The sequence below is a fragment of the Columba livia genome, chromosome 5, assembly GCF_036013475.1.
Source record: "Columba livia isolate bColLiv1 breed racing homer chromosome 5, bColLiv1.pat.W.v2, whole genome shotgun sequence".
In the NCBI taxonomy this organism is placed as follows: domain Eukaryota; kingdom Metazoa; phylum Chordata; class Aves; order Columbiformes; family Columbidae; genus Columba; species Columba livia.
In genome coordinates this window covers 41,020,542-41,047,427 of record NC_088606.1, presented here as the reverse complement: position 1 = coordinate 41,047,427, position 26,886 = coordinate 41,020,542, and the positions used below count along the sequence as shown (strand labels likewise).

General features: G+C 41.9%; 1 protein-coding gene across 9 annotated transcripts in view; it reads right to left on the bottom strand.

Moving 5' to 3' along the window:
• The window catches only part of RPAP1 (RNA polymerase II associated protein 1), a 43,576-nt gene that overhangs the window by 12,468 nt on the left and 4,222 nt on the right, over nt 1-26,886 (bottom strand). For 8 of the 9 annotated variants that reach the window (XR_010473013.1, XM_065064591.1, XM_065064590.1 and 5 more), the window contains 16 exons: nt 25,883-26,122; nt 24,755-24,903; nt 24,112-24,204; nt 22,565-22,745; nt 20,392-20,568; nt 17,342-17,548; nt 13,697-13,812; nt 13,185-13,283; nt 12,624-12,725; nt 11,662-11,829; nt 9,175-9,357; nt 6,212-6,346; nt 5,865-6,044; nt 3,734-3,891; nt 2,231-2,410; nt 1,261-1,462 (listed from right to left, as the gene is read on the bottom strand). Coding sequence is in view for 8 of the 9 variants with exons in the window: in XM_065064591.1 (XP_064920663.1) it covers nt 1,261-1,462; nt 2,231-2,410; nt 3,734-3,891; nt 5,865-6,044; nt 6,212-6,346; nt 9,175-9,357; nt 11,662-11,829; nt 12,624-12,725; nt 13,185-13,283; nt 13,697-13,812; nt 17,342-17,548; nt 20,392-20,568; nt 22,565-22,745; nt 24,112-24,204; nt 24,755-24,903; nt 25,883-26,072 (2,520 nt within the window). In the remaining variant the exon portion in view is untranslated. Of the gene's footprint in view, nt 1-1,260; nt 1,463-2,230; nt 2,411-3,733; nt 3,892-5,864; nt 6,045-6,211; nt 6,347-9,174; nt 9,358-11,661; nt 11,830-12,623; nt 12,726-13,184; nt 13,284-13,696; nt 13,813-17,341; nt 17,549-20,391; nt 20,569-22,564; nt 22,746-24,111; nt 24,205-24,754; nt 24,904-25,882; nt 26,141-26,886 lie in introns of all 9 variants that reach the window. The other variant, XM_065064593.1, reaches the window with a different exon arrangement.

The window sequence follows — 26,886 nt, the reverse complement described above, 5'->3', positions numbered from 1 at the left end:
CGGTGAAATTCCCTTCCAGAAATCAGTAAAATCTACATGAATATGTTAACCTTAGTTCTTAGTCATCTCACAAAAATATTCCAAGAAGGTCCCAGTATACACTCATCTAGTTACTATACAAGTTGATTTTTTTTGCACTAGTCCATTCAAATGTGCTACATGCAGTTCTATTTTTAAATTTTAACCAGATTAGCTAACCACAGGTAGATGATTGAGCTTTTTTTTTAAGTGGAAATGAAAAAATCTTCTGTCACAGTTCAAGGACTTAAGAAATTATTTTGTCAGCCACTCTTCTGCAATATCTATAAAGGTTGAAAAGGAGTATTAACCTCTTGGTTATCCTCATCCTCTACTGCTCAGGCCTTAAAGACGGCATATGAAGACCAACCTTTGGGGCACTGAAGACATCTTAGAAAGATACTCGTAGTTTCTACCACAGCCACAACTAACAAACTCAGTTGCTTTGGGCAAGTTTCAGAGGAGTTGAAAAGGTGTGAATAACTATAGCCATTAAATTACCCCCATGCCCCAAAACCAGCTCTCCCAGGTCAAAACTCGGGCATGTCAGCTGGGCAGCAAAGGGGAAACTTGCATTTATATTTAGAACATGACTCTTTAACGTAGCTGAAGTACATGATGTTTTTCTTCAATAGTAACACACTGATGTGCCAGTTTAGAAAACTCACTTTAGAAGATGGTCACGTAATACAACTGTAACTGGGTTACAGAATTTGACCTTGAATGTCAGTGGGGCAGCAAATAAATTTATCTTTATTGTTTCCTGTCTGAAGTTCGTATGGCATGACCCTCAACACTCAGCCTTCCAGCCAGATCATTGCAGTGTCATTGTTCACATGTAAGCTCTCAGACCACAGCAAATGCAAAATTGTACAACTTGATTTAGCCCACAAGGAGAAAGGACTGCCAAACCAAATTAGGTCGTATTTGCTTTGTGCTTTGGATCTCTGCAGTAAATCAGAACAGTTGCAACACTACCACATACCCTGATTGAAACTTTGAGCCCAAAGGAAGAAAGGAAGACAATTATATTTGGCACTGCTAACATGAAGGATCAGCAGACCTATCTGACCCCAAATGCCATGCAGCCTAGATATGAGCTGTGGTCAACAAAATCTAGTCCTCAGCTTGATGCTTCAATGTCTGTCTCTTTCAGTACTGCCTGTAAGATCAGGTTTTCAGAGGTAACACAGAAGCTGATGCTGGTGAGATGAAAAGACGTTCTGCATTTTCAGGTCCTACCTGTTGGCTGCAAGCACTGTAATAAACTCCCAAATAGATCATATAAGCTGTGGTGAGAGGCTGGAGAGTTTGCCAAGTTTCTGTCTGGGATATCTCCTGAAGGATTTTTTTCAGACCCGTCTCAATGAAGGGCTGTAGGCCTGACACTTGATTCCATGCTACTGGAGGAGGTGGAATCTGTTCACCATCTTCAGAGGTATTACTGAAACACAATGGACCAATGACACAGGATAGCCAACATGCCTCAGAAACAATTATCTCTCTAAATCACCATTTTTAATAGCAAGATTTCAGGCTGCATTTAGTCTAGAAGGCGGTACCTGTCAACAGCCACCAGAGGAAAACAGTCTTTGCACATTCCCACAGACCAGACCAAATCAATCCAGGCAGAAAGGATGAATGCAGAATCTACTCATGAAAGCTGAAGTTTCTCAACCTGCAATATTCTGTTTTATCTGACATACTACCTCAGTATCCAGCTTTAGTTAAAGTTTCTTGCTTTTCACCAGAAGGACCTGTGTCTACAGCAAATCCTACTGCTTTGGTGCCTATCAAAACAACCAACCTCTTAATTCTGACCCATCTTGGTCTCTGCATAGAGGTTCTTTCCTCCGTTCCTCACGGAGGTTACTTTCTTCTCCCCATAAGGAAGGTTAAAGGAACTTCCCAGCTCCTTTCAGCAGAGCATTTGGCTAACACTGCTCTTCTGCCCCACAGCTGAATGCACATTTTTACTTCTGCCTCTTACCAGGCTAGTACGTAGACAGCTGTCAGACTAGACATGCCTTCTGACCCTGTGTCAGAGGCAATACACCCCACTATGCAGGGATTCACACGTGGGACAGTAAATCACTTAAAATGAAGGAAAAAAAAAAAAAAAAAAGGTGATAGCCAGGTCTCCAAACCAAAGAAAGGGAAGGCAAGATGCAAACTACTCAGATATGCAGAACTGGTGACAGAGAGGGCCTACCTGCTCAGCTTGGCTTGCAGCTCTGCTGTGCAGCCTGCTGTCTGCGTCACATGTGTCAGCAGAGTAACCACCGCTGTAGCTCGCTGGACAGACAACTCAAGCATAGGGCTGTTCCCATGGCAAGTGCTGAGCAATTCAGGCAGGGACTGCAGTATCCTCACCAGCACAGGGTAGAGATCCCTATAGTATGAATCACAGAAGAAATTAGGTTGGAAAGGGTCTCTGGAGATCATTTATAGTTCAACTTCATGGCCAGATAGAGCAAGTTTGCCCAGGAACGTGTCCAGATGGATTTGGAATATCTTCAAGAACAAAGAGTCCACAATCTCCCTGTGCAACCCACTCCAGTCTTTGATTACCTTCACAGTAACATTTTTTCTTACGCTCAATTGAAATTTTCTGTATTTCCATTTGTGCCCATTACTTCTTGTACTTCCGCTTCATACCACTGGAAGAATCCAGCTCTATCTTCTTTACACCATCCCATCACATATTTATAAAGATTACTAAAATAAGATTGAGAACCACCACCACAACCAAAATAACAAAAGTAAATGGACATGAAAAAAAGATGACAAGGGAAGAATACTGTCATTCCAAATCAATCTGAATGGCACCTACCTAATACTCTGCTTCCAAGCATTCTGATAATATCTTGGAAAAACTACTTTTTTTCTTGCTTTCTTAGTTCTCAAATTCTCAAAGTATCCACAGTTATAATCATGCAAATTTAAGGAATCTTCTGCTGTTCCTCTTTCCTCAACGTTATTTACAGTGCTAAAAATTATATATAGTTTTACTCTTTATTAACCAATATAACTGATTGGGCTGGAGAACACAAAATGCCGTTGCAGAGAGAGAATGTCCCTTCTGAAACCTAACACTGGCCTCCCTTTCACTCCTCTTCAGAGCAACTCTATAGCCAACCCCGTGCTTCCAAGTCAGCGCAATTACAAGAAGAAGCTTCAACGCTTGAGGTAGGTCAGACTTATCCTAGTGCAGACCTTGATGGTCAAGCACAAGAACTTGTACTGAAGTGAAAGAGGAGGCAGCACGCGGAGCTTGCCTGCACCAGCCTGCCTCACTTGGCACGCATGCTGGTGACGGCTGCCCACAGTCTGCCTTTAGGTCATCAGATTCAATCCTATGTGTGCTGCAAACTATGTGTCTTGATGTCACACAAGCACATATTATTCATGCCTTCAAAAGGAAAAAGATGCAGCCCTAAAACATTAGGGGGTTTTCCCATAGTTCAGAGAAGAAACAACAGAATACCAGTGCTTAAACACAGGAGATCAAGGAAAACCAGAAAAAAGGTGATCCTCAACACAAATATCTTTAGGGAACTGTGAGTTCTACTGCAAAAGGCCAGAGAACGGGAGACAAGACTCCCTGAAGGGAGCAGAGACTGAGCCTGGAGATGCCTGTATTTGCCCCTCTGGAACAGGACGTCCATTTCCCCTGTGGCGCCTCCACCCCCAGCTCTCCAGCTTTGGACGCTACCTGTAGAGATCGCAGGCCTGACCGTAACCAGCCGCCACAGCCCACAGCCGGAAGGCTTCCGCGCTCAGCCTGACAGCTTCTTCCCTCGGCAGGGGCAGATCCAGTGGGTCTTCAGCTATAAATCGACTTAACCGGCTTTTCATTTCAAATTTATTAAGCTGCAAAATAATGGAACAAACAAGAATGCACACCAAAAAAGACAAAGGGATGAGTGACAGCAGTTGCATGCAGCATTAGATCATCACTCTGACACGCCAAAAGAGCTGCACTTTTCAATTCAGCTCATTCTAACCTTCTTGCACTGTTCAAATCTATCTTTATCTTGTGTAATCCTAAGGAGCGTACTCCAAAGAACCAATAGATGGTCAATGGCTATTAGGAGAGAAATATTCCTGGAAGGGATGACTAGGTGTTACCTAATCCATTCCTAACACAAATCAACTACACTTAAATCATTCCCGACAGGGTTTTATCTAACCCACACACACTCCTGTTTTGGATGTTCTCTGCAGCATTTAACTGATTTTTAAGAAATATAATTATCCTTCTTTAAGCAGTCATAAATAGAACTCTATTAGTCAAGACTACATTTAAAGATATATCTTACGAAAAACAATGTATAGAAAAGTACTGAATTGATGCCAATATTCTTTTTGAGAGGTCACAATAAATGGCTTTTAGAGGCCCTACAATCTAAATCTTTCTACAATTCTGTGTTTATTTTACAAAAAGGGTACCTCCTGCCTATTAATTTTATAAGATTATAGAATTTTGATGCCTTGGAAATGTTTTGAGGTTATTTTAGCACTGAATTAAGCATGACATGACTCATTTGCAGTTCTCTAGAAATAATTTTTATCCTCCCCAACAACTGGGTATTTTTGCTTAACCATGAAAAGGAGCTTCTCTCTCCTTCTCCCACACATACGAAAGGTTGTATGCACTCTGTCTAAACAAATGAGCTAACAATGTTTTTTTCACAACACGAGGACATATTATAGATAATTTAAAATTCAAATGCTTTAGAGACACGTTGTAGGAAAATCAATGCACACCAGCAAGAAAGCAAAGGAGCTGATGAATCAAACTATGAATTCTGACACCCCTCCTACAGAAGAGGGGGCGAAGTCAAATTTACTTCCAGAGGAGGAAGATGGAAGAATTTTGTTGTTAGCTAAAATAAATTCCTACATTGATGATTTTGATTTAGTTTTTTATTCTCTTCCATTCCCATGTTTAAGTGCCTGTAACAGGTCATTTGAGAGTTCAACAGAACCAAAGCCTGAGTGGCAGGAACCTCATAAGCGATTTTTGCATGCCTTGACATACCTGGAGTATACAAAGCCTGAAATAGAGTAATATTCAGAGATTTTCTATTATGTACCTAGTACCACTTAACAGCCTTTAAATATCCCACTATCCATTATCAGCACATTATTCTATGTATTTTATAGACAGACTGGTGTTCTTCTGCTGATATTAGCAATTTCCTGGATGGTAATTTATTAGATGCTATTAACAATACTGAACCAAAAACCCTACAAGGTGCTCATTGCATTGTAATGGCTGCTGCTCTTCATAGACGTTACACATTTATAGCACAGTGTGATGACCTATACGAATGAATGCAATTATCTCTGAAGTGGAAAACCTGTCCAGAAGTAGATAAGAGGGGTTAAAAATACTGATAAGTGACCTCAGTTATTAAGACAAATGAATGTCAGGAAAGCACAAGGATAGCAATTACATCTCTGGTTTATACAGTCCTAAGCTGCCTATCACCAGAACACAGGAGAGTACAGAGTATCACACACCAATGTGTGCTCTAAACAGCTGCTGTTGCTCAGTATCACTGAGCTGTGCTATGTGATTTTGCATAACTGCATCAGATAAAAAAAAAAAAGCCTGAGACAAGCCTGAGACAGCTCTTCTACTGGTACACAGCAGAAGGCATTATTATTGTGATGCTGTCAACAATTCCTTCAAATCACACATATGCACCTTCTTCACAATTATTATTTCAGCTTCACCTCGGATTCGCCTCCAATTAATCCTCTTCTTTTACTTAGAAAGTAAGGCATAGAGAATAAAGGCCTTTGTAATCAGGAAAGCTCTTCTGAGAATCACTCACCAGCCTCGCTGTTGCATTTCGTCCTCCAGATGCCAACACTCTGATGAACTTCATTGCAGTGGCACAAGCAACTCCATGGAGGCTGGTAAGTAAACACCCGGGTTCAGCCACTTGGGGATCCCAATGAGTAGGGAGGAATTCCCTGACAATGGTCTCAACCAACCGAGGACAGTCAAGCAGCTGCAGAGAAATAGCAAGCACCACAAATAACCAACTATGCAATTACACAGATATGCAAAACACACACGCTTGTCTAATCTCTGTGCCATAACTTTACCTGCCTCTTTCTTCCCTTTTTTCAAACCTTTCTCTACCATTATGGAGCTCCCGCACAATGGGAGATTTACCTGGCTGCATGCTTCAGAGGAGTGCCTTGCTATGTGGGTGAGGATGTGCAGTATATCCAGGACTACTGTTGGAACAGGTCGTACCACCTCTAGGATGTACCTGAGCCGGTGCTGGATCCGTGTCCTCAAAAGTCCCTGAAAGGAAAAACAAAAATTTGGAAAGTCCATTATACTCTTAACGATTGATCTCTGAACACTGCAGTTGCTGGAAGACAAAAGCAGATTCAATTGAACCTTCTGCAGAGAAAAGGCTTTAAAATTACAAGTGGGGAAACAAAGAGAGAAGTTTCTGTGGATTTGCCAGTACGCTACCAAATGAGCAAGAGCTACCTCAGGAGAGCAGGAACAACTGAACTTCTGTTCTGAATCAGACCACTGGTGCAGTTTGGATACTTGAGTTTTCCAGAGTATGAAACTGTAAGTAACAGGGAATAGGAAAACAAGCTTCCTTATGAAGACTTCTAAATCCTAAAGTGGCTGAAAAGGGTTCTCATGCTCCTTGAATCATGTTGGCCAGACACCACCTCCAACTAACGCAGCGCTGTCTGGCAGTACCTGTTACAGCAGAGAAAGTTGAGAGAGGCAGAGAACAGACATCAGTCTTATTTTGCAGGAAGAGAGATGCAGAGAAATTATGTGATTTTTATTTTATGGTCCACAGAGCAGAAGACCATGAACAGTGGTGGTCCTAGGAAACCAATCTTCAGTTTAAGCAACAGCGTAATGCATTCCTAGTTCTGGGAAAAGGCAATTCCCCAACACCTGAGTTTGTAGTACTGATACTTTTTAAAACTTGTAGCCAAGCAAGATTGTATTTCCAGGCCTAAGTTCAGCTGCTAGTTTAAATACTCATTTTTCCAACTGTGTGGAGTAATTGGGTTTTAACAGCCAATAAGCAGGTGTGAAATGGAATTTCACAACAACTGTAACAGTGGAAAATTTTAATCACAAATATCTGCTGAGTTTGGGCCACTTGGAACAAGCTAAAATCTATTATGCTGAAACAGGCAACTGTTTCCAGAATCACAAACTGATCTGACCTCTTCTGTCTGCAACTCTTTTGTTAAGCTTTTTAAACAGTGTCACCTAGTAGAATACATCTGAAATCACGGAATCACAGAATGTCACAGAATATTAGAGACTGGAAGGGACCTTGAAAGATCATCTAGTCCAATCCCCCTGTCAGAGCAGGAACACCTAGATGAGGTTACACAGAAATGTGTCCAGGCGGGTTTTGAATGTCTCCAGAGAAGGAGACTCCACAACCTCCCTGGGCAGCCTGTTCCAGTGTTCTGTTACCCTTACTGAGAAGAAGTTTATTTGAGAATAAAGTGGAACCTCTTGTGTTCCAGTTTGATCCCATTACCCCTTGTCCTACCATTGGTTGTCACTGAGCATGGCTCCATCCTCATGACACTCACCCTTTACATGTTTGTAAACATTAATGAGGTCACCCCTCAGTCTCCTCCAAGCTAAAGAGCCCCAGCTCCCTCAGCCTTTCCTCATACGGGAGATGCTCCACTCCCTTCATCATCTTTGTTGCCCTGCGCTGGACTCTCTCCAGCAGTTCCCTGTCCTTCTTGAACTGAGGGGCCCAGAACTGGACACAATATTCTAGAAGGGGTCTCACCAGGGCAGAGTAGAGGGGAAGGAGAACCTCTCTGGACCTACTAACCACCCCCCTTCTAATACACCCCAGGATGGCACTGGCCCTCCTGGCCACAAGGGCACAGTGCTGGCTCATGGTCATCCTGCTGTCCACCAGAACCCCCAGGTCCCTTTCCCCTACACTGCTCTCTAAATAGGTCGTTCCCCAACTTACACTGGAACCTGGGGTTGTTCCCGCCCAGATGCAAGACTCTACACTTGCCCTTGTTATATTTCATTAAATTTTTCCCTGCCTAACTCTCCAGCCTGTCCAGGTCTCACTGGATGGCAGCACAGCCTTCTGGTGTGTCAGCCACTCCTCCCAGCTTAGTGTCATCAGCAAACTTGCTGATAGTACACTCTATACCCTCATCCAAATCATTGAGGAATATGCTGAATAATAGAGGCCCCAGTACTGACCCTTGAGGCACTCCACTAGATACAGGCCTCCAACTGGACTCTGCCCCACTGACCATGACTCTCTGGCTTCTTTCCTTCAGCCACTTCGCAGTTCACCTCACAAATCATGAAGCCTCTAAATGAGACCAGATGCCCAAGTACAGTAATTCATATTCCCAGTGAAGCTTTTAACCAGGGTCATTCAAATAGGCTCAAGCACACAGATCAAGTGATGTGATCACAGGTTTTAATGATTGCAGCAGGCAAGAGAGTCGCATTAGCTCCACGAGGGTTTGCGATAAAGATTTCTGGTTTTAGGTCTCCTATCACTAATGTGGGTATCGGCTTAAATATGTGAGGAATTCCTTCCAAATGCTCTAACTCTTTACCTAAGAAATGCAAATACGAAGAATGAAATTAGGGAAGTGCTAAGTAGCCAGCTTTTGTCAATTACAAAAATAATGTCATTGTACAAATCTAACTAGTTCTGAACTATCTAGCTGTAATGCTCATGTTTAACTTTACAAAAGTGTATACAGACACTTTAATAGTGGCTAGAACCTTTTCGCTTTTAGCTCAAGTAAGTGAGCTTGAAAATCATGTCTGTGTGCAGCCTTCGAGCACGCCTTACAAGGTCAGCAGTGTACTTGTTGCCAGTTTCCCTGGATGAAGTTTTAAATACTTAATGATACTGAAATCACACAGGTCAAGTTTCAACATTTTTAGAGATCAATAAAATTACACTCCTGGTAATATACAACAGAAACATAACACCAACAGCCAGGGAAGAGTTCTAATTCTTGTTCAGAATGTTCTTAAAGGCATACACAGGAGGACAGATGCTTCAAGAGCACACACACAGCCACTGTGCAGAGCCTATTTTCCTAAAAAGATTTCAGGTCTAGCTCTGTGCTTACCTTTACAACATCATATCGGGCCACATCTGGATCTGGCTTGTTTTCATCCTTCAATTTTTTATCTTGAGACTTCTCTGTTCCATTTAATTCTTCCTCTTCATCCTCTTCTTCCTCCTCATTGTTGGGGACAAAGGGGAATGCAGCCATCCCTTGGTACCATGAAAAAGTCCAATCAAGATATTTCTATGAGGAGAGTAAAAGCACATAAAATAAGACTCTCACAAAGAAATCATGGAAGACAAAACATTTTCAAGGATGCTTTTGATTACAGAATGCTCTTTTTTTTATTATTCCCACCTCACCCCAGGAAAACAGGAGCACAAGAAAGGGTATTCTAAACATGTACAGGCAGAATGTAATGCTTTTTCAGGCAACTGACTTCAACCTATGACCCACACACCCTTGGGAAACCACAAAAAGCAATTACTGTCAGGTGAATTAAATTCACTACACAGGTAACAGAAATGCAGCTTAACTGAAAAATGTTTAATATAAAAATAAATAAACCACGAAGGCTCTAGAAGTTAACCTGAAATTTGGCATTTATTTGGTCTAGTCCCATTTCTGGACCTGTGTGGAACTCAGGTCATAAATAATACAGAATGATCATGTAAAAACTGGCACATTAAAATAAAGACTGTTTGGTGTATCTGTTCATGTTTGTTTGGCCTTTCTTTGAACACCCTGCAGCTTCATCAAATAAAAAAACCTCTTTTCTTCACTGCTAATGACGGAGTCGGACAGTCTCAGGTCCTAGGACAATGTTGCAATAGGTGAGCTTTCAACTCGTCAGAGAGGGGATTGCTCCCATAGCAGACCTACTTCTCCCAAAATGTTTTAAAATATAAAAGATAGTCAAATCAAACATTTGCACTACTTAATGACTACTTTAAACTTCCATCTCCTGAACTGGCAATCAGAAATAACTATCACACTTAGTGCGAAAAGTAGTAGACTTCAACTAAACCCTGAGCTGCCTTCAAAAATTTCCAATGAAGTGCCAAGGAAGGACAAGTTATTACCAGACATTAACAACAACAACAAAAAAAAGTGCAACATTAAACAAAGTTGGTGAGTGAAAGACACGGTCAGAAAAGGCTTGACTTTAAGGGTTGAAGCTATGAATCCATCTGGAATACCAAGCCTGGAACTATAGCTTTCCTTCCACCGAGAAAAGGAAAAGCATAAGACAGAATGTCTGGGTCTCCAAAGGAAACAAGTGAGAAAGGTACTTCCTTCCCATAGCCACTGATCAATGAACAAAACCTTCAGACAGCATGATTTTTACGTGTGTTGATCTTCTGTGTTTATAGTGGAGATAATGCCTGTTTGTCCTATGAATCCTGGAGCAAAAGGCTGGACTTCCAGCTCTGTCCCTCAACAGACCTTTTGAAACTCAGCAGCAAGAGACTCTAGGAAGGACTCTCCAAATGAGAAAATGCACTGACACAACACTCACAATGCTGCTTTTGTCATCGAGAGTCAGAAATCCCTACTTGTATGAGATGTCATACCACAAGCTTTGATCTGAGCATCAGAGCACTGCAGACGGTTATAAACCAGAGTAATATGAGAAGAAAGAAAAGCACATTAAGAAGTTGATTCTTAAGAATAATTACCAATCATGGGTGGGCAGGACTCATCTATGAGGACATCATTAGGTTCATAGCTTAGAAAAGGACCAAGATGTGGAGAATGCTACCCAGTACCCAGTCCTTCATTTCTCTTGCCTCCCCACTAGGGATAGCTCTAAAGGCCTGGAAGAAGTTGAGATGTACCCACTCTATCACCGGCCCCTTTGCAGCCTGACATAGGAGCAGCTCTCACGGAAGGAACGTGAAACGCCGTCCACAGCACACTTTGCCTATAATGGGCTGCTTCTGTCCAACCAGGAAGACATCTTAACCTTGTTGCTCGGGGCTCTCTACTATCTTTGAATACCTAAAAGAGGCTACAACCTTCTAACGGAAGAAAAAACATCAAGGAGAAAAAAAGACACAGGAGAAGGTGAAAACAGGTATTAGTCAGTGTAAGAGAAGCACATTAGAACAGCAGAAAACAGACAATGAGAAAAAAAAAGAAAACAGCATCATTATGAGGTATAAGGGAACGCAGGGAGAATATTTAATCTGTTCAGAAGCAGGAAAACTACAACGCAAGAAGCCAACCACATAAGAGGCCACAGTGAAAAACTGAATTGCACACATACATTAGTTGTAGCCTGATGCAGATTGCAAAGATGTCAAAAGGAAGAGAACCTCAGCAGTCTGCACATGTAGTTCAAACAGGAGAAAAGACATCTGAGACTCTCAAACTGGGATAACACACTCTCTTGTCTGTCCCAAAACACAGCAATGGTGTTCTATTGATCATTAAGCTAACCCATCCAGCAAGCCTTTGTTCAAGCTATTTACCACATCTTCTCATTCTGATTCCCGTAAACAGCTCAGCATGAAGTCAAACCCAGGCACGTAATGATTGTCTCACCTCATCATCAAGTGACACCAGCAAAGCCCGGAGAGCACCAACAGATGCTGCCATGACGTTCTCCACTGCATCATCCAGTGAGAAGCGGAGCAAGAAGAGAAACCCAGCATCAAGCAGCAGACGCAGAACGCTGCCCTTCAAGGAGGAAGCAAACTCTCCAGCCTTGGCCTGAAATGTATGCCACACAGAGCCAGCGTTAAAGCTGTCTCATCTCAGCTGGTTACATCTCAACATTCTGTGTGTTTGTCTCTTGCATTTCTGCTGTAAAGCAGGCAAACTGTGTGCAGGTCATTTTTTTTTCTTTATTTGCTCCTTCTTTCATTCTACAGAGGCACACAACTCCAGTTCCTTAATTCAGGAAACCCTTCCTTCTAAAGTCTGCACCCATCTTCTGTCTTCACCCTGTTCTGCCCCATTGTTCTTCTCAAAACCACACTGTTTCTTCTTCTCTGCCTCCACTGCTGTTGGAGGCATGTTAGCATTTCCCCTTAGAGTTAGGTGGAAATGTGCACAGAAGTAGATATTAATTTGTTTTATGTATTGGCACATTGCTCTAAGAGTGGGCTGGTTCATTCTCACCTCCTACAAAACAAGCACATCATGAAGCTGGCTCAGACAACAGGAGTGAGAGGGTCGTTGCCAAGGATAGGTTTGTCACAAAAACAACACGGAAAAACCAAAAAAACTTGTGTCCAAAGAAACTACAGAACTGAAGTTGCAGCACTGCTGCTGAACAACACTTGGAAGCACCTCCCTCCAGAGAAACCCGAAACTCAATCTGTTATGCCCCAACATTTAACTTTCCTAACAGTAGATAGATCCTCAGTGAAAAAGAATGCCCTGTTGGTGATTTTACTCACCTTCATTGAACAGTAGAAAGCAAACAATTGGGACCAGAGAATCTGGGCCCTGATCTACCAGAAACTTGATTATGGGGAGAAATTCCATGGAAAGTGACTTACCTTTTGAACAATACGACCCAAGACCTGTAGAGCCAGTGTCCTCTGCTGAATAACTTGGCTGCGAGACAAATGAAAGAGCTCTTGGAGAGAATAACCAGCCCTCTGAACAGGAAGAAGAAGAAAAAAAAAAAATCCACACATAACCTCAGCAATAGGTAAAAATAGGCTCTTTAAAGTAAGATTAACTGTAAAATACTGCATAACAGGAGATAAACTGCAATGCAATGTAGTTTAATGCTTTGTAGCAATTGCAGAAGAGGTTCTAATCATCGATGAGACAGGAGAAAACTGAACTTAAGAAAAGGATGTGTGTGCACCTTTTCCCAACACTACGGACTCTTAATGGCATTACAGAGAAAAAGCGTTAGTGGAGTTTTCTGAAAGTAAAGCAGCTAATGCACGCAGACCCAACTGCTCTTCAGGAGCTTGTTTCAAAAGAAAATGATCCATCTGCACTTTCCTAAGGTTTTTGTCGCCAGAAAACCTCAACACAAAAGCAGTCTGCCAAATCAAATACAGAAAACGGAAATGGGTGTGCCCTCTCTACTGTATGACACCTACCTCTGCCTCTTCTCCATGGTGATGCAGGCCCAGATGTGTTGGTAAATCAGCATCTGCAGGGATCAATTCTCCTTTTAAACTGAATCGAGCTTGCATTCCCTACAATGAAAGTGTGGAGGGAGAAATAGATTATTTCTGTTGTCTTCCACTCTATTCATCACTTAAAATACTACTTCTTGCATCAACTGCAGCAAGGTAAGAGTTCAAAAATTCCCCAGGTCAGGTCAAAAATTCTTAAAAAAAAAAAATCTTCTCCACTCCTTCCTTATTTCTTAGCTTTCAGAACTGTTTCATCCCAAATTACAGTTGCTAGACTCACTTTCAAGCTCTCCTGAGCACTACAGACTGAACTGGCCACATATCATCCCAGCCTGTGGAAGAAACTGGGGAAAACTGATGAAATCTTACAGACCGAGTAACTAGACAACTAGGTTTTAAAGTCTTCAAAACTGCTACTGCTAGAAGCATGATCCAGACACAAACAAGAAAAACACCAGTTTCTGCATTCAAACCTTTTTGGTTTTCTTCTGCCGGGGTGAGGGCAAATCTTTCATCCATTCCAGCTTCTCAAACTCCACATTGTCCATGTGAATCCATTCCTTCTTGGGCTTCACAGGCAGATCATCATCTTTGCGGGGCGATAAAAAATGGCATTCTTACCTTCCAAGGCAGGGATGAAGAAAATACTATTCCCTCTTTACCAACCTACTTGGCTTAAAGACAGCATCAAATATAGGATTCATGTAAAATAAGAAGACAACAATTTTCAAACGACTGTTAGCTGAGGCATAAACATCAAAGGTTTAAAGCTGTTTTCATCTTTCATGAGAGCTAGAAGAGGAAGTAAACAGCACTGTAATGAAATTCACAGACAAGGCTAATTTGTGAGAAGTTGAACAGAAGTCAGGACATAAATATGGCAAGTGATCAGAACCAGGTCAGAAAAATAATTTCAGCCCTACTTTTGAGAAAGCAAACTAAAATAATCCAAGGAGGGATGTGTTAGGGGAGGTGTGAAATGACTCGAAGGTATTAATGCAGAGTGGTCCAAGCAAATTATTGGAAGCAAGTATGATTTCAGCCTAGATACACTGGAGAGAGCACAAACACTACTGTTCATGATCCTGTCACATTTGCTACGCTGCTCTTCATTCTGTGTCCCCTTCTAAAGGCCTGAGGAAATCAGCTTGGAAAGAGAAGATCAAAACAGCTGAAAATTTACACAGCTTGCTTGAGAAACAGCTCAGTGGGGAAGCTGGGCAGTTGAATAAGAATTTGAAAGATGCAAGTACTAAAGGAAGAAATCAGTGATTTAACTATATAAAGACCTTTGACTAGAAGAATTTGAGAAACAAGATATTTATGCCTGACATCGCAACAGTTGCCCTAGGAAAGACACAGATCAGGACGTGCAAGAATCTCACAAGTGAAGGGATAGGACACATGTAACTGGAAATAATCCGAACACTAGGAAAGGTAATGCTACTATACCGTAGCAACATGAAGAGAGATGAGCTCAGAAGTCTTTGCTATCTCAAGTGAGGACACTTCTAAGGACAGGAACAGGCAAGTCTGAGGGCATGAACAGCAGCAGCATCACTCCTGCTGGAGTGGCCTAGAACTTATTTGCATTGCAACTATCAATCCTAGTGCTCTAGTCTGCTCTTGCAAGGAACAATGGGTCCCGCTGAGATGCTCTTCTTTCAGCAGATCTTTTCCTGCTGATAACTGGACTGAAACCTAACCTTTTACTTTCCTTGAATTAGCAGATAAACTTTCAGGAAGGGCACTCATCCTTCCTAGGATGAAGCTTCATCCTTAAGATCAATGTAGTATTGAGTCAGGCAAGGAACCAAGCACAGCGTTATTTTCCCCAGCCAGAAAGCTGTTCCACAGAATTTCAGCCAAAGGCTCAGCACACATTTCAATTCAAAAGAAGGAAAAAGCATATGAAATGTAAGAAAGTAGAATGTTTGTGGGTAGTAGGTGCAAAACTAGAGGAAATAAAAATTAGCAGAAAAATGAAATCTATTGACACTTGTAACTCAACAAATTGTTTCTGCCTTCTCCAAACTGATAGGGTTGAGTTAATCATTGTATTAGTTTGACCTTTACTACGATGATCTTGCCAACAAGAAAAGATGGATACATATTCCAAGACATCAGCAGATTGTTCAGCTACTGAGAAATCCCTCTACAGAAACACAAGCTGACAGTGTGAATGCAATATTTGTCCTGAACTTTTTCAGACTTGGGTTATATTAAAGGCTACCATCCAACCTCTTCCCTTCCTGCTTTGTTTCCCCCTTTGTCTTGGTGCCAGAATTTACTTTTCCATTTGATAAGAGTACAGGTTGCTGGAAAAAGGTTTTACTATCTTATTAGAAACAGTAGCCTTTTATCTCATTGGAGAGGCAGGTTTGATTTTTGAGCAATCCCATTACTTTGTGTCATCATCCTCTCCCTGGGAAAACTCAGTATGACCATTTCTGCTGGGTTATTCATGCTGACTTCCCTTCTGAGCACAAACAGATGCAAAACTGAACACTAAGTGCTCATGTCAAATTAATATTTTACATCTCCTGTTGGCCCAGATGGGCTGCAGGCATAAACTCAGGTGCTTCCCTGGGTTTTATAACTGTGATCCAGCTCATCCTTTCCTTGTTATTCCAAATGTCCTGGGAAAGCTTTTCTCCTTTCCTGTGCAGTCTTCCATGGAAGCAAAAGATGTTATCAGCACACGATGCTCTGAACACTGAGCTGTTCCCAAGAGCACTACTATGATCTTGTTCAGTCTTTACAGGCTGAACAACCCACTTCTATTGCTCCCAGGCAAACAAAAGAATGTCATTTCATCTGGTGCAACTTGTGCACTCGATTGTTCTGGAACTAAAAATAGTCCTTTTGATTAAGATGGATTCGTGGAAAAATAAAACTTGGGGAGAAACAGCACAAGGACTTTTCAAGTGTTTTCCTCGTTAGAGGCTAATCAGCTTTCCTTCTCCTGCACGTGTACCCACATATACACTCACAGAATCATCCCTCTCATCAAGAAAATGGTAAACGGTTGTTATCTCTGGTAAACACCAAGCTGAAATCCAGGAGTGATTCAGAGACCTCTTTAATCAGCCTGCACATTGCACTGGGACACAAAGAATGCATCAAAAGAGAGGATCAAGAGATGGAGACAGCCAAAAAATGACATGAAACTGGAAGAGAAGCATGCTAACGAGAGACATGCTATGAACAAAAGTGTGGGGAAGAGATGAATGGGAGCCTAAACTCACACAGAAGAAGAAATGGCTAAAGAAAAGAAGAAAAAAACTGCAGAGGAGAAAGCAACAATAACAGGGAGAAAGTAAGGGGAAAACACTTATTTTCTCTGCCATGAGAATATATGGGTTGCTCTAGCTGCTGGGGATAAAATAGCTTTCTCCTCATACAACAGAACTCTTTAATACTCAATGTATGACTGTAAAAGGCAACAGCTCTGTACAATTCTTCCAAAAAAGCAGAACAACACTCTAACCTTAATACTTCCCTCCATCCACAGCACAGAGGAACCATATCCTGTGGAAATCACTGTGTGGGCTCTGAGACACAAGCCACAGAGTGGGACCATCAAGTGCAGCATCATGATAAGACACAAATGTGTTATATGAGCAATTTCCCTGAAGTGAGATTAACTGTCATCTCCAAGCCAGCCTGTGAGCAAATCACTAATTCTTACCTACCCAACACCCTCTTGTCCCCAACTAGTCTCACAAGAAAGTATTCAAGCAGCAGCTGAATCTCACTACCGCACTCTCCTGTTTCCCTGTTCCTGACTAAACAGAAGAGTGATGATGCCTACTGTTTAAAATACACTTTTACTTCAGAGACCTCAGAACAAACTTCAAAATCAAAGCAAGACCTCCCACTAAATAGCTCACCTTTGTGACATTGTATATCACCCTTCTAATTTAGGGACCCCAACTAGAAATAACAGAGATGTTCCTTCTTCAACCTAAAGTATATGTATTTTTTTTAATATCATGATAAAATTCTGAGTTGGATAACTAACGAAGTGCCACATCAATCGATTCTGGATTAATGCAAACACCATATAAACCTTAATTTATGTTCAGAACATTAACAACATGCACTTTGTTTCTTACCTGTGATTTCTACCTTCATATTTTCTTCCTTCCTTAGAGATTCTTCCAGACCTGACACCTGCATGGGAAGAGATGATCCAACATCATGCTGAGACACAGGCAGAGATTCCACAAACTCCTCCGATCTGTTCTGTTCCATTTTAAATTCCTTTTTCTGGCCTTCATTGCCACCACGTCGTGACTTTAAGAAAGCAACTAAACTGGAATCTGCAAGTGTTGACAAAGAGACAGACAGAGAAGTGACAGAAAGTCTCAAAATAGTTGATATGCTTATAGCTCCTGCTATTTATGTTTTAGTCTTTTCATTCCCATTCCACACGCTTGCTCCTTCTGTACCATCACTTCAAACTGATGCACTTAACTATTTCATGACCTCTTGAGCATATAAGCTGGGAACAACTGACCAGTGGAACAACACCAGAGGAAGAGCTGAAAAATGGTTTTCAAGGTAAAAGAAGCACAAAAAAATGAATTTATTCTCCCAAGCTTACAAATAAAAAGATAATTGTTTCTTTCCCCCTCAGTGCCACTGAAAAGACACATCCAAATAAGACTATGCATGGTGGAGAGAATTCTGGTATGTGATTTATGGTAAGAACCTGACAGTTTGCCTACCCTGCCTGCAGACTGCTCAGTGGCACCAATCTGAACACTACGAGAACACACGTAACAGACACCACAAAAAGAATTACCTGCTCTTCATTGAATTGCACTAGAGCTACAGTGCGTGGTCTAGATATTATGTTAGGAGATCTTGTTTGTTCTGAACTGACTAACCATCCCGAGAGTCAATTATGATCTGACAACATCCAGAAAACAGACATGGCCATTCTCTTCATGCTTCGGAGGAGAACAACATTTGAGAGGCAGGGATGTTTTGAATGACAGATAATATTTCTATGACTCTAAAAAAGGAAAATGTCATATGATCATCAATTTACTTTCAGATCTGCTACAGATCTCCCACGTCATTTTTAAAGGAGCACACTTTCTCTTCAAATACTCTTAATCTAGAAAATGGTGTAGAGATGCTTATGCCAGAGGTGAACAGTAAGGGCCTATTCATTAAGCTTCTAAAATGTACAGTGACACTCCACTAAGCAGTGTCAGAGATGTATAAAGTAACAGAATATAACACCTGCACTGGTTATTTATTCATTGAAGGACAAAGGACAAGCAATTCAGAAGTGCTCTGTACCTGAGAGAAGTTATTCCAATAAGGAAATGACTCCCACATCTCTGAAACAGTTCAAAGAGGATGCAGGAATCTATCCCACCCCTGTGATTGCTACACACTCTCCTCATGATGCAGTTAAACCCTCCTCAGCCCAGTCTCATTAAAGCACACATTATTTTTCCAGAATGCAAGCAGAGCTTGTGCTTTCTCACACTTCACTGTACACATCAAAGAAAAGATTGTATTCATTATTTCACCGTTTCACTCCAATGGTGACAAACAAGTCACTGATTATATCAGAAAGTAAGCCTACCTCTGCCCAGAGTCTCCATGGGCAAAACCAGAACAGCATTAACAATAAGACCCTGAAGACACTGCTCAGCATGGAATTGCCCGCCCATCCTCATACTCCACACCATGGAGTCTCTACTACGTCATAACTAAGAGGTTAATTCAGAGAATGGGCAGCATTAAACACCCACAAATTATTCATGTTCCTGAATATGCAGAAAAAGTCTCTTAAATCCACATCTCTGTGCCTGTCCAGTTTCCAAGTTCATCTATAAACCAGCAAGTTAGTTTAGCAGTTGCTTCATCATTTATAATTCCCTAACCACAGCTATTTCAGGAATGCCAGAATTACTCCCACTTTCCTTAAGGCCTCAAAGACTGAAAGAGCTACAATTTTAACCCATAGAGCATATAAACAAATACACTGGCTTAGAAAATAATCTTTTGTTCAAAAATGTTTTAAATACATCCTATCCTTTTTAAACTCCCTAAGTATACACTTCCCTAATATCCCAAAGGACAGCATGGTGGGGACAAGGAGCAAAGATCAAAAATCAGTCACGAAGAAAGTATATAAACAAGACATTTTTCAGGTAGTTTGGAGCACTCAGCTCTCTGAATGAAGGATGTACCTTAACATTCTGTCTGCAATTAGTTTGCACAGCTCCTTTGCCACCTTTCTAGTTATGCCCATGCTGCTTGCAATGTCAAGATCATTAATATGATCTTTAAGTGAAACCCACAAGAGACTTATGCATCTAAAACGCCACTCACACCTAGATTTGACGCTAGAGAATCTGAAATTATGAGAATTTCAAAAACCCTTGTCTGCCACCTACATCTGTACATCCCATCTTCTTGAGCACACAAAATCACTGAAACCAACACAAAAAGTTTTATAATGCTGTAGATCACACAAAGTCTTATCAAACATACCACACTCAGTGTTGCCCCCCATCTTGTCACCAGCTGTGACAGGCATCCCCAGAGCACCACTGTGGGCTCCAAACCACAGACCAGAGCCCTGCCAGAACACCTGTACTCAACAGCCAGATAATTGAAAAACTTTTTTCAAAAAGTTCATGACTAGTTGTAAGCTTTTCTGCTCTACCAAGTACAGATTTGAATTGCAATCTCTCACATGCCTACATGTTTTCCCTGTACAGGTATTGACAGTTCTGGCCCAATCCTACGTATTTTGGTAGGGAAGACCAAGAGCTCTCTCTCACCTCAGCATTGCTACAGCCATCCTAAGAACAGCTTTTCATTCTTATCTGTTTCAGACTACTACATTTTAGGACCTCAATACATGTATATGTAACCAGGTATGTGGTATGCAAAGTAAGAGCGCGCATGGACCATCTTATCCCACAGCAAAGGGGAGACAAGACAGACTTACACTAAGCCTTCCCTCACTGAGAAAGAAATGCTCTTTAATTCCTTCACCCCTACTTCTTATTCATAAGCTACTGACATGACATGGAAGCTCCCATCTTTGATCTGTGAATTTGGTAAGACTTCAGGACACCTATATATTCAGTAAACTTCCCCATCTCTAGAGTTCATGCTGAGAAACACATACCCAGCTGAGCCAGAAGCCTTTTCTGCTCCTGCAGGATCTCTTCCTCAGACATGGACTGCAGCTTCTCCAAGTTCTCTTTGTGAATAGCTTGAGCTTCCTGCTCACTCATTTGGCTTCCAAGACCCTCTCCCGTTATGAGACAAGGCCGCTGAGAGGTCAAAAAGTCACCAGCTTTACCTGTAAGATTTGGTAGAGAAAGCAGTTAGTGATTTAAGTGTCTACATCATTAGGAATGCATCTCAATTTTGTCACTATCAGACTTGCATTTTTTTTTTTTTACCTTGGTAACCAAATTAAAATAGGAGTAAAGAAGTCTAGTTTAGCTTCAAACAAAACTAAAATATTTAGGCTTTCATCCCATGTCACAACAAAATGTCTTTTCCACCTAGATTCTTGAGGAGTTTGGGGAAGTATGGGGGAAAAGGAATTTTGTTTCTTTAATGCAAAACAGCAGCAACACAAAGTAGAATGGAGCATAATTCACAACTGGTGAGTCAGGCCTTCTCTGCCCAACAACACCTGAACTCACATTTTTATATCAGCTGAACCATGACCTAGTAAATACTTGTTGAGTGAGACAGTTAATTAAAATTATTAGGTAAATAGTTTCTGGAGTGATACAGGATTCATTCTCAAGAGAGGCATATTTGCTTCTCACAACATCCTGTATTCACCTTTAAGGATTAAACACACTAGGAGTTCCAGAAGGGGAGTTATTTTTCCTACCCTGAACAAAATAAAATTTCCTTCATCATCCGATCTAAATCCCTTCAGAAGGCCCATTTCCTTTAACTCTAGCAGCAGGGTAATACACTCCTTTGGTCAAAGTAAGACCCTCCAGCTGTCCTGTAGCCTCGTTATATAAGGACTTGACTTGTGGCTTTATTCCTTATGTTTTGTTCATATGCTTCACATAGTGACTTGGAACATCCCTGCGACCCAAAACCAGCCAACCCTGAAAGCACCAAACCGCTGTTCAAACCGCAGTAATGACACTTACCACAACATCAGTGAAGTTTGATGTTATTTCCACAGCAATTGTCATGTGTATTGAACAGAAAGAGATGAGAAGACAGAGTGGCCTGGTAAAAGATTCAGTAAGCTTCCCACCATCATCAGCTGAATTGAGAGTTACCAGCCACAAACATTGTTACTACAAGAAACAGAGCTCCCCCTCTTCTCTTGCTTCTAGTGATCCTGCCACAAGAATCTTGCAGAGGAGGCCAAGCCATTTTCTGATCCCTCTGTGGTAGTGCTACATTTTAGAAGTGTTCTACTTCAAGAGGATCACAGTTACAGTGCTGCTGTGTTTCCCTTTGGGATTTCTCAGAAAGAAGCCCAAATGCACAATCGTAACAGGAGATACAGCAGGCACAGTATATTGACCTGGATGGCGGATTTGTGCACGCACAGCACAACACATCTGCGGGTTCTCTTACCAATTCTCTGACAGAGGTCAGGGCAGACAGAAACCTTAGCTAAATGGCAATAACCCTCAAATGACATCTGGCCTCTATTTCAATGTGAAGACAGGGGTGTCAGGAAAAAAAAACAGACACACAGCGGTCCTAAGCAAATACGACTGCCCAAGTTAAAAAAAAAAAAAAAGATATAAAGCAGCTCAGAGATGCTGGTACCAGTTGAATTTTGAATTGGTTTCATCCTTCCTTGTCATGTTGCTGTCAGATAAGTAACTGCTGGAGGTGGCACTGAGTCATTAGCACCGCTTCACAGCATTTCTTATGGAGCAAAGCTGCAGTTGCATGGCAGCCAAGCTGGTAATGGAAGACTAAGCTTTCAGCTTCTAGGTAGGAGTGAGAACCTGAACCACAGTGGTCTTAAACACCTTCATCAGACACAAGAAAACTCTCTTCCTAAAACTGTAGAAACAAGAAAAACTTTACATGTAACAAAGAGGAAGAGGAGGACAAGAGCTTTGAAAAATAAATCTATTTGGCCCTGTGTGAAGCAAAACAGAAATCAGTGAGAAAGCTAACCTAATTTTCAAAATGTTAATTTGGATCTCGGACCATTTCAAATCCTTGTCACATCACAGACATTCCAAGTGACGGTAACAGTGACACCCTAATTTAAAAATAAGGAGCACTCACATTACGGTTACTAAGGCTATATAAATATGGTAGGCTGGATAAACAGAACCTTCTCCACTTACCATCCCTGATGCTGGGGAGAGATGCCTCTCCTGCTGACCCCTCAGGATCCTGGGCATCTGGAGCAGCTGATGTTATTTGCATGAACTCAGCAGTGGAGGGAGCTGTTGCTGCCTTTTCAGCAGCTCTTCTCACTGCCATCTTTTGTGCAAAGATGCTTTTTCTTCCAGATCCCACCTTCACCTGCAAACAGGGAAAACAAGTGGCACTGCTTTCCCCTCCAGACTCCCACACACACCTACGACTAACAAATGCATAGATCTGATCCTAAAGACACTCTCAGATCAGACTTTGTGACACGACACAGAGAAGCTGCTGGCAGCCACCTGCCCCTTTCTGTGTCAGTGCTGTTCCTTTTTCAATGCAGAGTTTAACGCTAGGACGGAGAGATAAAAAACATGAATATTTTTGCTGCCTAAGGAAGGAAGATGATTAATTATATGTGAATTCAAGCCAGGCAAGTGCACCTAAAATATCACCAAGCACAACAGTTCCAGCTTTCCTGCTGTTTGGAAACCCCGCATAGCTGAATACTTTGCATTTCTGAGGATAAATGGGGCTGTACTGTACTGTGCTCACCACATGCTTGGAACAGGCTTCTCGTAAGGTGATTAGAGAGCAGCAGGGTGAAGAGATTTGCACAGTAAGAGCTGGGCAAGTGGTGCTAAAATAATCTTTACTAAATTACTGTGTTGCTTGCCTAGGTGATGGAAGGGCAGGGCTCTAAACAGCTTTGCACAGGATGCACAGGAAATCCAAAGCAGACTAAGCAAAAAAACTCTTGCAAGTCCTCAGTCCAAAGAATAAGCTTAAAATGTAGTCTGAACATTTGGTAGCTGCTCTGTGTGCTCCTGTGTCAGACAAACTGAACTGGTAATTTAAAAAGTACTACTCTTTCCTTTCAAAAAATATGTCCTTCAAAATAAGGTTCCTCTTCAAAGCAACCAGAGCTGTCAATCACATATCAATTCCCAGCACCTGACTCCCACTCAGCGAGTGGCCATTCCTACTACAGCAACCACTGATGACAGCAGCCATGGCTTCCAGTTTTACAGCCTCAGAAGAAAAAAAAAGGATCAAAATCCAAAAATCTGCAAAAGGATAATCCGTGCAACTACGCTCAAATATGACGCCAGGAAGAATCAGATGCAACATCAGTAAGTACAGATTTAATCAAACCTGGTGGACAAATAAACAGTGATTGTTCCTCAGAGGAAAACAAAAAGAACAGGATCAATTCTATTACAACAGCACAGATTTGATCCACTTCACTGAAGATGGGGAACACCGTCTTTCCTAAACCAAAGGATTCCAGTGTCATTTAACTGCAGGGTATGGAGTGCATACTTGATGGCGAGCTTGGTAGGAGAACTCTCTCCGATGCTAAGGTGGTAATGCCACCTTATATATATATGTTGAGCCACCTCCTAATTTCCAGCATGCCAAGCCACTTACTCTGAGCCCTACCACCCAACAAGCATTAGGCTTTGTTGTGGGGAAGTTTAAATAGTTAATGAAGGTAGCATGAAACAGCTTCTCCCAATCTTACCTCACTTTTTATCTCAGAGCGGTGAAACGTCCTTGGAAATGGAACTCCCGTGGGCACTGGCATAGTCACTGCTACTGCACTTGTGTCTCGTTCCTGCAGGAAAAAATTAAAACCCTGTAGAAACCATTGCAACAGCCAGGCATGCTTACACCATTTAGCTAAGAGTGGACTCAAAATCTCTCAGCTCTGCAGGTCACAGGCTTTCTGCTACATCGCTGCCAGGCTCAGAGTACCTTGTGCTTATTTAGAGCCAAAGTGAGGCTAATTGGCAAAAGGCTGGGCTGCCAAACTCCACACATCACTCAAAAAAATCAGATAAAGGAAAACCTGGGCCAGTGCAGAGCAATGAGAATATCTCCCTTAAAAAGTCCAGAAACTCACCCTAATCGACACTAAAGCACGTGCCTGCATGCAAGCAGCGTGACCTGTGGGCAGTCTGGAGTACAGATTCAAAACCATATTTAACTAACAGCAAAAATACACCTAAAGAGCTTTTTCTTTCAAGGTGGTTCAGGACGCTGATCCACAGTGTGTCATTACACTGTAGAAATAAAAAGCAGCAACATAACCCTTCATCCTTGTCCACTGCTTAGTCCATAGCACTCACAAAAAACACTAGACCATCACCTAAAAACAGACATACAATAATTTTGCTGAAGACTGCTGTAATGTGCTGATCGTGTCTCTCTAGTCTTTCCTCTGGATCTTCATCCTCGAAGTGGACACTGGTACTTTTGATCTTGGACTTTTTTGGAGGAGCTGGAGTTAGAGCTGGAAGAACATCAGGAAAATCTGGGGAGGGGAAATAATAATTAAAAAAAAAACAAAACCAAAAAGCACCACAGTCAAGCATAAGTACTGTGCAATAGGTACTATACCAAAGGGTGCCTAATAGCACGTATTATTGTTTTGATGAGAAACGATGATGAGGAAGTGATAAGACAAGAGTCATCTGACCTGTGCTAGGTACTGGAGAGAAGCATGCTCAAGAATTCTACTACTTATATATTGACACTAAGGTCTTTTTAAACAGCTGCAAAAGCAGGAAAGGGCACTAAGACCTGACGGTAAGTATTAAAGGAAGAAGTAAGACTGTACAGAAACAAACAGTATCCTCTCAGGTTGTGTTCAGGCACAGAAAGATACATTTCCACTGCCAGCTCTAAAAGCGAGTGGTTTCTATGATCATGAGCAAGTCAAAGCCACCTTTTCACTATCTATAAACTGGGACCATATTTCCTTACCTGGAACCAAGCACTGCAAGATTTCAACTGTTGCTTTTAAGAAAGTTACCTTCAGTTTCTGAGACTATTAAGCACATGACAGAACTGTTACAGTTAATACAGACAGAGAAAAACAAAACCGCAGGAAGGAGGCTTACCAAGCCAGACCTACTGGCTGAAAGCTGGAGCTGTTAGCAGAGATAAATCTCAAAGAGACCGAGAACAGGGTCTGGATAGATGGCAAAATAAGCACTGAATGTCCAATGGGTACAAATCACAGAAAACACGTCTTGCATTGAGAATGGCAAGATACCACAGACAGCTGACAAATGTAGACCAAGGCTATGTGTTGGAAAGGTGGTTCTAGTGGATGCTAATAACAGTGGACAAGTGCATTTTCCAACAAGGCTACAAACAATACTGCAAGGAAGACACATATGCAGGGCAAAAGCAACTCTGGGTTGAGAGGGAGGTGAAAGGGCAAGCACTGAGCTACTGAAAGAGACAGAGAAACCCAGCAATTCAAAGAACTCCACCAGGGAAACTACCATCCAACATGACTACATCCTTGTGGTCCTGCAGTGGGTGTCTCTCAGCATCTGTGCTCCCTTCTTCCCCCTTCCTCTTGTCTGCTTTCTTCACAATCTTCACTGCAGGTGAAGCTCTGGCTGCCAGGAACTGGTTTTGAAAGTGCAGCAGGTCTGCCTCGGACTCCCCAGGCTTTGGTCTTGACAACATCCTGCCTCTTTCGTCTTGCAGCACAGCCCTGCGTGCTGTTCACATAGAATCTATTAAAGACATGAAAACTGGTTACAGAACTGGATTTCCTGGGGAGAGGATGGGAAGAGCAAAGGAAAACTCTAAAACTCTTTATTTTTGTCCCACTCTGCTGTTCCTGTACATACTGCAGACACCCTACTTCAGGATCACCCCAGGACACAATTAGTTGTACGAGAGTCCCAGACACACTGTTTACCTTGTTCTTTATTGCCAAACGTGCTACTAGACAAGCCAACACCTGGTCTACCAGACAGCTGGGAGCAGAATGGCATCCATCCAGCAAAAAAAAAAGCCAACGTGTATCACTGCCAGAATGCCAACAACACAGCCTTGGATTTGCAAAGCCACAGAAGCATCTGGTCCAGCACAACAGATCTGACTTACTCCAGTATTAACACCAACCAAGAACATCAGAGGCACAGTATCATGAGAACCTCCCCGCTCCAGCACACAATCTTCTCAGGATCCTGGCAGCAGCAGCCCTATCAGGATGCAAGAGCCTGCCTATGTAGATTTGGACAACGCACTCTCACTGATTCTCTTTGCTCTCCTTCTCACTCAAGTCTCTCAAGTGAAGAAAGTTTTTCTTCCTTATCTAGTCCTCCTGCTTTAGTTCCCTCTCTCCTTCTTTCACTGCCCTCTTATTGGCAGAAGCCATGCAACTTTCAAGCATTTTCAGTCACTGTCCAGGCCAGTTTGGGTTGAAAGCCAAGGGTGGTATTTATACAGACTTTTCCTGTGTGCATATGAAGACTCACTAGGAAGGCAACTA